Here is a 12,474-nt window from a genome sequence, read left to right on the forward strand (position 1 = left end):
TTGAGTATAAAATAGTAAGAGTAGAAATAATAAAAAAAAGAACTGAATGACTGCAAGATGTCGAATAAAATATAGCTAAAGCCTAACGGATATTAAATATAAAAAAAGTTTCTCCAACTGAAAGAAGGAGCGATATTAAAACTCAAAATGAAAAGAAATCATTCCGTAAAAGATAAGACTTATTGAAGCGATTGTCCCCTTCTCAAAACCCTGCTCTTCACGGTAAAGTTTTTAGTACTTTTGAAAAAGCCTCCTATTCTAATTCAACGACCCTTGTCTCTCAAGAGTCGCTCTAAAGAAATTGGGACAAACAGTCAAACTTTGAATTTGATAAGACAAACTTTATATTCAAGCAGAAATTTATTAGATATCCTCAAACCAAGAAATCGAGGCTAAGCTGACCATATTAGAACCTAACATAAAATATTTATGTAGCAGGTATAACACACAAGGAAATCACTACCAGCCATTTTTGATGATTTTACGATTAAAATACAGCATAAAATAAAACGTTTTCATTTAAAACTTTTTGCTACAAAACTAATTACAGAAAACATTTTAATAAAAAAAATTAAAAACTGCAGATGAAAAATACTGAAATAGGACATTGCCCAAAACCGGCTTAGAACCGCTACTCTACGTAATTTTATGTCTATATGCTACACGAACAAAAACTACCAAAAAAAACTACCCTCACAAAAAACCTATTACGACTCCCTTATAAAATTATGAAAATGGAGGATATGCCCTTTCATTTTTGGAACAACAAATGTCTGTTTCAGAATCTATGATAAATATAAGTAAGTTTTTTTTCTTGGGTTTCTGGGGCCAGGGGCATTTAGGATCAAAAGGTCTTTTGTTTTTTTTGTTTTTTATCACGAATGTAAGACACTAAGAACGTAAAGGCTGTGCTAAAAAACAATCAAACCAAACTCAAAAGTAATAAAATCCAAACAAGCCTAAAGCAATAAGAACACTGTAGAAATACAAAGATTTTAGCCTGTATTTAGTAAAAACCTATAGATCGAAAGGAGAACCTGTAGAAACTGTGACTTAGGGATTTTTCAACCGCTAACGTTTATTTAAGGTTCTTACGAATATCTTTTTCTTTTTTTCAACGTTCAAACACCATTCTTGCGTAAAAGGTAAATTAGTCTTTTATTAGAGGAAATCAACTGCTCTCAGAGGAGAATTTTAGTCTTGTAAAGCCCATGCACAGTCTTGTAGTCTTGTAATTTTAGTCATGCAAAATACAAATATGTAAAGCTACCAATGTTTTTTAACGTAGAACCGCCGTCTGTATTTACTTAGAACTGAATAATGAGGGCCTTAGTCTTTACTACATGGATGGTAGATTTCTTCGGAGAGCTTTTCTATAATTAGGGCCCTTCTTGTTCCTAGTTGACTATATTTTTCAAGGTAGCCAAAAATCTGTTTCTGGCTTTGGTCAGACAAGCGATTCTATGAAATCTGGAACAGTTCATGGCACTGTTCCTTGTCGCATTGTGTTCCTTGTTGCATTGATCTGTGTTAGCAAATATTGTCTAATGAGCAAGCTCATCATTTATGTTTTATTAGAGAAACTATTGAATACGTATTTTATATTGAAGGTAATACTATACCAATGATCATTTCCTAAATTCCCCCAGACAGGAGTCTATTTAGACACTGACCATAGGTTCAGCCGAAACAGTTGCCGTTTAATGCGGAAAACTGGTCACCCGCAAAAGCGTCCCTGATTCCCAGAACCGAAGTGCACTTGCCTGGAAACATATGTCAGAATAAGGAGCATGGTTGGTATAGTCTTAACTTCAAAACAAATTAAGTATTCATGCTCTTTAGACATCATTTTGCTAAAAAAAAACTTACAAACAGAAAAAAACTCAATGAAAAAAAACGATAAACGAGACTGCGACCAGTAGAGAGAAAAGATGAAAAACTAAAACAACGCGGATACATCGCCTGTATGCAATTTAGGCGTCCTCAGCACAAGAGAGACAAGGATAAAAAAAATAAAAAAATAAAACCACCACCAATAAAATACAATTTTCGCAACTAATCCGCGCAGGGAAAAGAAGCTATTAGAGTTACTTCAAAGAGAACACCAAAGCATTGAGAACATCAGTTGCTTTGCTGTTCTCATTGAAGTAACTCTCTAATAGCTTCCTTTCTCTACGTGGATCAGTTGCAAAAATTGTATTTTATTGGTGGTGGTTTTATTTTTGATTACCAAGAAAACGATGGTTAAGTAGGGAAAAGAATCGGCAGGTACTAGTTAGTATGACCAAGAAGCTCAGGTTATCGCAAAAATAGGCCCCAAGTGTTTTCACCCAAATGCTACCTGGTTCTGAGAACCTTAAACGCCCTTGCCACTGATCCGTATTTTTACACTAGGAGTGACGGTTCTGGCCATTCTTTCGCCCGGGGCAAAATGTTACTTAGAATAATTATTTTCTATTTCCCCTCCCCCTTTATCCTACAAAATTTTTATTTATTAACAAAATAGTTTTCAATTTATTAATTGATTAATTATTTATTTTTTGATTATTTTTGATTTATCATTTAAATTACTGTATTATTTAATTATTACAAATTATTTTAATAATTATCATTATTTTCTATTTTTAACTTATTATATTTTATTAATTAATTAGTTTCATTAACTAACTGCGCCCTCTACTTTATTTTAATAAAAATAGAATTTCAAAAATTACAAAATGATTATAACCGTTAGATTATTTATTTGAAATTTTGCAACCCTAAAGTTCTGCGACCGGGGCAAGTTCTCCCTCTATAACCCCCCTAAGACCACCTCTTTACACCAGCCAGACACCGTTTCGGCCGAGCCTCTGGTCAGCAAGAAAATGGGCCCTGTAGTCTAGTGATTTATACTACCACCATTCTAGATACAAAGAATTAAAAAATCTAAATTAAGAAAATAGAACACATACAAATGCTCGATAATATAGAACTAGTTCGTGCATACAAGTTGAAAAGAAAGTCATACTTAATAGCATCGTTATTTTCCGTTATTAATTCTTCGGTAGCATCAAAGAATTCAATATGATCAGTGCCGATAGAAATTCCATCTTGTGAGCAAGCACTCACATTAGAAACATTCCTATAAATGGTGAAAGAGAGCTCCTCAGTGGAACCACGCCGTCGGAATGACCCATTCATTGCTTAACAAACTCAAGAATGAGACTGTGGCAAGACAGTCAATTTACCAGGTAATGATTACTTTACAATTGTGAAAGATAAAACTATAAAATTAACCACTGTGTCGTCATCATTTTTTTTTTTTTTTTTTTTTTTGTCACAAACTGGGCACACAAAAACTACTTGTGTAAACTATAAAGACTACTATACAAATTATGTATTATTTTAAAAGTGATTAAGTCTATTGTAAAATAATTGACATATTTATGTTTTAATCTATACCCTAAACATAAAAGATGTTTGTATACAACATAAACAGGCACCTGTAAAATGATTAAATCCAGAGATGAGGAACAAGGCAGTAGCCAAAGTCAGGCCTCTAATGGGAATTAATCATTTATGATAACAAAAAAAAAAATACTGATTTATGCTTAACAATAATTATAACAATGATTTAAAGTTTATTTTAGTCTAGCAGGATTACTAGATGATTCTTTTACAGTACGGGATGGGGGAGGTAATAACACCAAAAAGTCTGTTTATTAGTCATAATTTTGTAATTTCGACTCTGGGGGAGGAGGAGGGTTCGCAGAGAAATATCACAGTACGCTCCCCACAAACGTGCCGGCTTGGTAATGTGTTTTTTAAGGTATTCGAGAGGCGTGCTCGTTTTCGTGTTGGTCAAATGTCGTTAGAGGAACCAAGAAAAGACACATCTCTAGAGTGTCTAATCCTGGTTTTGTGAACGCAAAGGCTCCACGGAGTTTCTTTTATAGAGCTATGATCATTACCATGAAATAAAGGTATCTTAAAACCAAATATATTACGTACTACTTCTTTTTCGTAAAGACAAGTTACATCTCCGGTTCACGAGAAGGGCTGAATCAGAAAAATACCGTTATAGATCCATATATGCCAATAAGGCTCATTAAAATTCCTAAATCTTAAAATACACTTACCATATATGGCATCTAGAGACTTCTTTTTGTCCCTTAAATTATAATTCCCCTGTAAGATGGTAGCAGGAAGCGACATTCCCATCCCTGCTTCATGCTTCACGAAAATGATAATTGACGTAGAACTTCCTTCACAAAGGGGCTACATCACAAGAATCACAAGCATAAGCCGTGAGGAGTACACTCACCCTCACTGAGGAAATCCATGTTTTAAAGTTTGCAGTGGCACGGGCAAGGTGGTATTACTAGAGATTTTTAATATTCCTCGTCTTAGCACTTTTTCACTCATTGCCTTTTCTCGCTACGGCTTCAGTGCTAATTTAGAAGCGTTCATTAATACCCCCCCCCCTAAGTACACAAGATCGTACGGAATCAGTCCACGGCAGCAAGCCTTATTGGGAGAATCAGAGAGGGGTGTATTGTCCGTCCAACGGCATATACTCTTTTTTTGCAATATCTCAGCCAAACATTGGCAAACCGATTTCACGAGCTTAGAAACACAAACGTAGATACAGCCTACCGGAGCGATTTCATGATAAAATGCAGCATAACTAGCATGCAGCATGCAGCATACTAGGGAATATTTGTTCAAGTTGTTAATCTCTAACTCGACTCTTGTCTTCAAGTCATCAACTCTTGTCTTCAAGCCTTCATATTAAAAGTCATTAACTAGTCTTCAGTGACAATATTAGTTTAGTTCCTCATTATCCCCACTAAACGCACGCTATCTTACCGATTCCAACACATAGGACCGAGAACAACAGGGCGGCACACATTATTTGGAGAATCACAGAAGGGTATATTTCACGCCGAAACCCGTACATTCTGCTATTACAATACCTGTGCCGAACATTTACATAGAAATTCCTCAACCTTGCAAACACAATAGACAACTCATAAGAAGAATTTTCAAGATAAAATGCTGCACACCTTGATGGACTATTTTTATTGGAAAATGGTTCTTCTTCCTTGAGAGGCTTCTTCACTTATTGTCTTCACTAATATGTGGCACAAATTTAGCTATGCAATCGTTAACTAACAGTTCAAAATCGGGAAGTTGTCGTAGCGGTCTTTTCAAGACATAATGTCCCAAATCACAAATTTTAGTTTTCCCCTTTTTTCTTAAAGCCTGTTTTAGTAGCTAGACTGCACCGTGAGCTACGAAGATTAATAAGGACCAACAGACAAATTAAATAAGGAGGTCGATCATCTGAATTACGGGATTTAACCTGTCAAAAGAAATCCGAGTGTTTTCTTCTTATATAATGTCTCCTCTCACAGTGTTTATCTTATAGGCTGTTCTAGGAAGTGCGTCGCATTGCCAGGATAAATAGGAACAATAGGCAAAACAAATAAGGAAAGGTCATCCCTGTATATTTGTTTATCTAAATTACGGGCTTAAATCGGTCAACAAAGAGCCACGTGTTATATTATTATATAATGTAATTTTCTAACACGTTTTTCTTAAAGCCGGTTCTATTAATTAGCCCGCATCGTGAGCTAGATCAGTGAAGACCAATAGGCAGATATAACAAGGAAAGGTCACCCCTGCATTGTCGTTCATCTGAGGTGCGGGCTCTAATCGGTCAACACAGAGCCTTGTGTCTTCTTCTTAAATGATGTCGCTTCTTACCACGTTTGTGTTAAAGCCTGTTTTAGTAACTAGGCCGATGATCTAACAAGATTAATAAGCACCAATTGGGCAAATCACCAAAAATCTAAGAAACAATTTACAGAGAACTAATCGAAAAAAAATCCACCCACTGAAGACATTTCAACCTCATCGATAATAAAAGACACTGCATCATATGACAGTGTGGAAACAATATGGTAAATACCGAAAGTGGAGTTTGCATGCACTCTAATACACCTTCTACACTCACCTACATGTCTCGTCTGATACCGGTGGACATTAGCAGCTGCCATAAACATATTACAAAATACCTTGAAGCAATATTACAATGTTATTATATGGTACCTAAACCTAATAAAGCAAACAAAGTCCTACAAATGCTAGACAATGGACCCGTCGGTAAATACAATACACTGACGTGTGCTACCAACTCCACGGATAGTACGTACAGCTAAAATTTGGGGAACACCCAGAAGTTTCAAGCAAGCTAAGAACTCTCCAGGCCAAACAGAACCCCCAAGCATAATAACATAATGACTCTGATCGATAATAACAGTCTTAGGAATATGTGGATTCCTATTCCATATTACAGGAACCTTTTGTCTCTAGTTCAAATGAAAACTGCTGAATTGAAGGGCAGAAAGTTCCAACAACTTTTCTCTTTATGTGTATACGCGTACGTTACCGCAGTTAGGGGGAGACCTAGGGACTGGAACCACTGTACATTTACCCAATTTACCTTCGATATCATTACTCCAGCTCATACAATATTCCTACACACAGGGAGATAGGTCCCTCCCTAAGGTTCATTCAAAGAGCCACATATGGATTCCCTCAAATGTTATGCTCAGTCCAATATTATACCAAGATGTTGCAAATATTTCTTCTGTCGCTCTAGTTGATTCTCCCACCACAAGGTCTTGCAACTAGGGACAGAAAAGCAGGCGACCAACCCCTACATCTAACCTAGATTTCCAATCTAGGTTAGAAATATTTAGATAGTCAATCTATATATGATAGTCAATCATTTTTATTTACTATTCGTTTATTTCTTCACTTGTTTTTTTTCTGTGCAAAACAAGCTTGTCTCTCTGCCAGATCTTTGTATATTTAGTATATTCTGTATGTATGTTTGAAAAATAAATGAACCTAAATCTTTCCCATTCCCAAATTCCGTCATCAGACCAGAGAAGGCTCAATGGCTTTCACTCATATATATTAAGAACAGAAGAGGGACAAAGAGAAGAGGAGACCGGGGGGGGGGGGTTGCAGAGAGATACCCAATACAAACTTCACTGTCTCTAAATTCTTATACCATTCGATTTTATACACTAAGATCGTTAACTTAAATGAAAATGAATACATTAGAAAACCCGATCACAGTTCAACAGAAGGTGGGTAAAAATAAGAAACAAAATAAAACTAAACAAAAGAGAAACACAAAATAAGAAACACAGCGGACACGACAAGAACTACCCGCAACAAAGTCATCAAGGTGGTCCACGGATAGTTATTGGTCTCTGATCTTTTTTGGTAATTTTGTTACTTAAATATGAATGAATTAGTTTAGAAAATCCAGCCACAGTTCAACAAAAGACGGAAAAAAAAAGGAAAACAGAAAAAACAAAACCCAGCAGACACGAATTTCCGAACAACACACTAGTTACAGAGAAATATAACAAAATAATATAACTGGCTACAGACTCCTCTGATTATAAAAACAACATAATAGGTTAAGAGATGGATGTGTTCAAAGATGAAGAGAACGAGTAATTTTCCGCACAACTTACATTCCTAAAAGTTAGTTATAAGAACCATTATTACCACTCTAACAATATGCTAAAACTGAAAGGGGATGAAAGTGTAATGTTTGTAACTGTTAAGTCGAGAGGTTGCCCACTTTCCGCCACCTGGTGAGCATGTCAGAGGACGAAGCGTTTTGCACAGTTCCGCCATGCGTGGAACAGTTCGGTCACACTTAGCACTCACAACCTGGCGTAAATGTTGGAGCACCAAGCGTTACGCATAGTTCTGCCATGCGTGGAACAGTTCCACCACGCCTAGTACGCGCCACCTGGTCTACGTAGTTTCTGAAAGTGGGTGAACCCTCGGGATCCCTCTGTTAATCCCTGTCTTTGTTATGGCCTTTTCAGGCGAAAACGGCCGGCTGAACGAAACAGCTTTTCGTTCACCGGATTTGGCTTTTTTTGAAAAAAAAGTCACTTCAAATATACCCAATTTTCCTTTTGAGCTTTAAGAACTACCAATAGAGATCAAAGCTGATATAAAAAGCCAAAAAGCACGGGCGACCTTGCCTGAAAAAGCCATAGTGGAGACACAGCTTTGCTTTACTTACAACTCAGTGATGAGAGTAGAAGAGACCCTAGTACTCCCATCCCTCACCCCTGCTGCAATCTACAATTTGGTCTAACGCCGACAGGTTATAATTTATTCAAGGATTATCGATCCACGAACGAGTCAATGACCCCTTTTTTCAAGGTCGATTTATTTGTTGTTTTCAAGTGTATTGTCTCTGGAGCGAAGTTTGCACACGCGCATTAACGGTGGGGGGAAATGTATTGATCTATAACTCATGACGGGGCACCATATATGGGCATAGAATACTGAACGAACACCATGCTGTCATCTACAATTGAGTCTAACTCCGAACGGGACTCCATTTATTCATGGTTTATTAATGTCTAATGGGTGATGTCAAGGTCGAGTTATTTGCTGTTGTTGTTGTTGTTTGGCCAAGTGTAATGACACGATGGGGTGATTTACATAATCGCTAGGGGAATGTATTGATCTAGGGGAAGTGAATTTCCGAGAACTTGATTTACATAATCGGTGGGGAGAATGTTTTGATCCAGGAATAGGAAACAGGAAGTACATGCCTCCTTCTAAACCAATCAGAGAGTTAGGTAAAACTCAATATAAGCCAAACAGAGACTCGCTTACATATGGTTTCCCCCATTACATCGCATTTCTCCCTTGAGATTTCATATATAATGGACATGCGTTGTGATTAAACATTCAGAAAGTTCTGTGACACTAAGGATATAACAATGAATATTATTAATACATTTCCCCCCACCGTTAATGCGCATGTGCAAACTTCACTCCGGAGTCAATACACTTGAAAACAACAAATAAATCGACCTTGAAAAAAGGGGTCATTGATTCGTTAGTGGATCGATAATACTTGAATAAATTATAACCTGTCGGCGTTAGACCAAATTGTAGATGGCAGCAGGGGTGAGGGATGGGAGTACTAGGGTCTCTTCTACTGATGAGGACCATATTCTTCACCTTTTGGTTGATAGATTGGACTAGCTAACCTACTGAAGGATTTATCAAAGATGTTGATGTCGATGGGAGGTAAGGATGTCTTTACTGTTGATAGCAATAATAACCCGGCCTAAATATTACTTCTACTGTATTCTTCGGAAAGCGTGGTTCTTTTCTTTCATTAGTCTGGTCATTCGTACTACTACTCTAGAGTTGAAGAATTATTCTTAAGCCGGCCCAATAATACAGAGCTAGTTCGTGCATAAAAGTTGAAAAGAATCATACTTAATATCATCGTCATTTTCCATTACAAATTCTTCGCTGGCGTCAAAAAACTGATCATCATCAAAATCAACATTAATTTCATCTTGCGAATACGTAATCCCATTAGAAACATTCCTATAAATGGCAGAGTAGAGCTCTTCTGTGGAGCCACGTCGCCGGAATGACCCGTTCATGGTTTAACGAATTCAAAAATAACACTATGTTTTTCTAGATTCCCTTTTTGATACCTTCCCAAAGTCATTAAATATCAGATAATTATTATCTTTGCGATTGAAGGAGATAGAAAGAGAGATCTAATTTTTGTGTCGTCAGGTAATTGTTATCATTTTTTGTAATGTTTGGGCAAATTCCCAGAACCACTGTGCAAATTAATCGTATTTATTAGAAGAGGTTACTTTTGAAATAAAAAAAAAAAAAAATATTCATCTTTTATTTTATAAAATCTGCCAAAACATTTTTGCGAATGAAATAAACAGAAACGTTTCGGTGATTAAACAGGGACGTTAGCAATAAGAATAAGCAACGCAACCAAAATATTAGTGGGAGTATCTTTTTTTTAATCAGGAAGAGGGAGGGCAATACATCAACGATATGATGCAAAACTTTCAAAATTCTCCTATGGACAAGGATATCTTAGAGGAAGTTACCACATATGGTTTACATATGGTCTAAATAGATCTTTGTATTTGAGGGGTTCGCTCGTTTTCGTGCTGGTTGAACACGGTGAGACAATTAAATAGAGGAGGCGTCTTTAGTTAACTTATCAGTCTGTTCGTTTGATATCAAAGGCAACGCTAAAGCGTTGCCTATAGAAAAGGCCATACGGCTCCAATGTTTTATTATTATTAATTTAAAAAAACTTTCCGAAAAATAAGTTTTTCAAAGAAAAGTAAAGGCCATTTTAAACTTAATCTCAGGAGATACAAATACCTGTTAAAATTCGAACTCAAAACGATCAGAAATTACTATTAAAGAATACATGAAATCCAAAACGAGCAGAAATTCAATAAACAATCATAGCAAAAAACAAACAACAAGTAATAATATAAAAGAATAAACAGATCTTAAAGTGAGTAATGCTTAGATTGAATATGAATATCAAGCTTAAAACAAAAGAAATATTTTGCTATCAAAGTATAAATGAAACTTAAAACGATCAGAAATTAAATAACAATCAATGCGAACAACCATACAATATATATTAATGTAAATGAATAAATAAATATTAAAACGAGTGAAACTTAAATTGAATATGAAAATCAAGTTTGAATCGAATAAAAATAACTACAAACAAGAGTTTTGGTATCGTCTCACTGCAGAAGCCTAAAACCTACAGCGTCATTGGCGCTTTACTGAAAACAATTCTTTGAAATATTTTCACTTTTGTAACTTTAAGAAATCAAAAATTAATTAAGATTTGAGAGAATAAATATCAGCATATGTATATTAAATTGACAATGCACATTTTTTTTCAGTAAACTCATTTGAATTTTTTTTTCCAGTAAAGTACACATTATATTCTGGCTTTTAGAAAGCATAGGGGTTTTGAACCCTACTCGCATTAATTTATGCTCGTTTTGAGTTTGACTCTAATATTCATTTTAATTTTTGTTCGTTTTGGGTTTCATTTATTTATTGATACTGATTTGGGGTAGTTGTATGCTTGGTAGATTACATGATAGTCCTGACTCCAGGTGTTGAAAATGTGAACCATACCAAGACGGAATGGGACTGCTACGAGAATTAGCCTACCCTCCACCCCCTAAATTGACCATGCGGATTCAAAAATACCAATGGCACTTGCTTGCGAGTGGTGGAACACTCCGAAACTTGACATTTTAATAATAAAATGTCAATTTTAATAATAAAATGTCATAAAATGTCGCAATTTTGGTGTTTCCTTCAAGAAAAGGCATGTTCCACAAAGTTTGAGGTGCAGTTTTCTGCTCAAACAGAAATGCCTAGAAGCCATAGAATGTTTTCATAACAAACTAACACGATTAGTTACAAAAAATGGCAGAGTTAAAAAAAATGGCAAAACTATATGAGTCTTGAACAGTGTTGGAAAGTATAAACAAAATCAAATTGATTATTAGATATATAATGATATTAATTGTTGACATATCCATCAGATCAATATTTTTTTTCTCTGTAATTTTTATTTTCGTTTTCAATGCTGTAAGAACTGGAAAATAATAAATTTGTAATATACGAGTAATTCGTTTTCAATGAAGCACCAATGACGCAAAAGGCTTTAGGTTTTTACAGTTAAACAAGGGGGCAGTGTCCAAATTTTGTTTGTAGTGAAACTATATTTGTCTTGACCAATCTTGAAAAGAACCCAATAAATTAAACTGAATATTTGATGCATAATGATATTAATTGCTAAAAGCTCATCAGTTCCAAATTTTACTGTAGTTTTAATATTTTTTTTCAATATTAAGTACAAAAGAAAACATTTGTAATATAATTCGTTTTCAGTAAAGTGCCAATGACGCAGTAGGTTTTAGGCTTCTGAATTGAGACGATACCAAAACTCTTGTTTGTAGTTGTTTTTATTCGATTCAAACTTGATTTGCACATTCAATTTAAGTTTCACTCGTTTTAAGATTTGTTTGTTCATTTACTTTAACATATATCGTATGTTTGTTCGCATTGATTGTTTATTTAATTTCTGTCTGTTTTAAGTTTCATTTATGATTTGATAGGAAAATATTTGTTTTCGTTTTAAGCTTGATTTTGATATTCAATCCAACCATTACTCGCTTTAAGATCTATTTATTCATTTATATTATTACTTGTTGTATGTTTTTTGCTATGATTGTTTATTTAATTTCTGTTCGTTTTGGGTTTCATTTATTCTTTAATAGTACTTTTCTGGTCGTTTTGAGTTGGAATTTTAACAGGTATTTGTATCTCCTGAGCTTAAGTTTAAAATGGCCTTTACTTTTCTTTGAAAAACTTATTTTTCGGAAACTTTTTTAAATTAATTTTTGTTCGTTTTTGATTACAAAAAGTTTTAAGTTTTTATGGCATGGGGGGGTGCTAACTTTCCGATCATTCTTGACTTTAAAAAACGGATCTAGAACTTTCAATTTAAATCGAATGAGGCTTTTTTCAAAGTCTATACGATTACCTCTTTGATAAAAA

General features: G+C 35.1%; 1 protein-coding gene across 3 annotated transcripts in view; it reads right to left on the minus strand.

Annotated features, from left to right (window-relative positions):
* Window positions 1-12,474, minus strand: part of LOC148956078 (tetratricopeptide repeat protein 39B-like) — a 276,357-nt gene that overhangs the window by 235,724 nt on the left and 28,159 nt on the right. The window contains exon 1 of one of the 3 annotated variants that reach the window (XM_089092376.1): window positions 9,325-9,515. The exons of the other annotated variants lie outside the window; for them this stretch is intronic. Within the exon in view, the coding sequence (XP_088948502.1) occupies window positions 9,325-9,497 (173 nt within the window). The 5' untranslated portion in view covers window positions 9,498-9,515. Of the gene's footprint in view, window positions 1-9,324; window positions 9,516-12,474 lie in introns of those variants that run through there. 3 annotated transcript variants of the gene reach the window in all.

Source organism: Artemia sp. Qi Xiang Cuo, chromosome 1 (genome assembly GCF_049724085.1).
Source record: "Artemia sp. Qi Xiang Cuo chromosome 1, ASM4972408v1, whole genome shotgun sequence".
Classification (NCBI taxonomy): Eukaryota; Metazoa; Arthropoda; class Branchiopoda; order Anostraca; family Artemiidae; genus Artemia; species Artemia sp. Qi Xiang Cuo.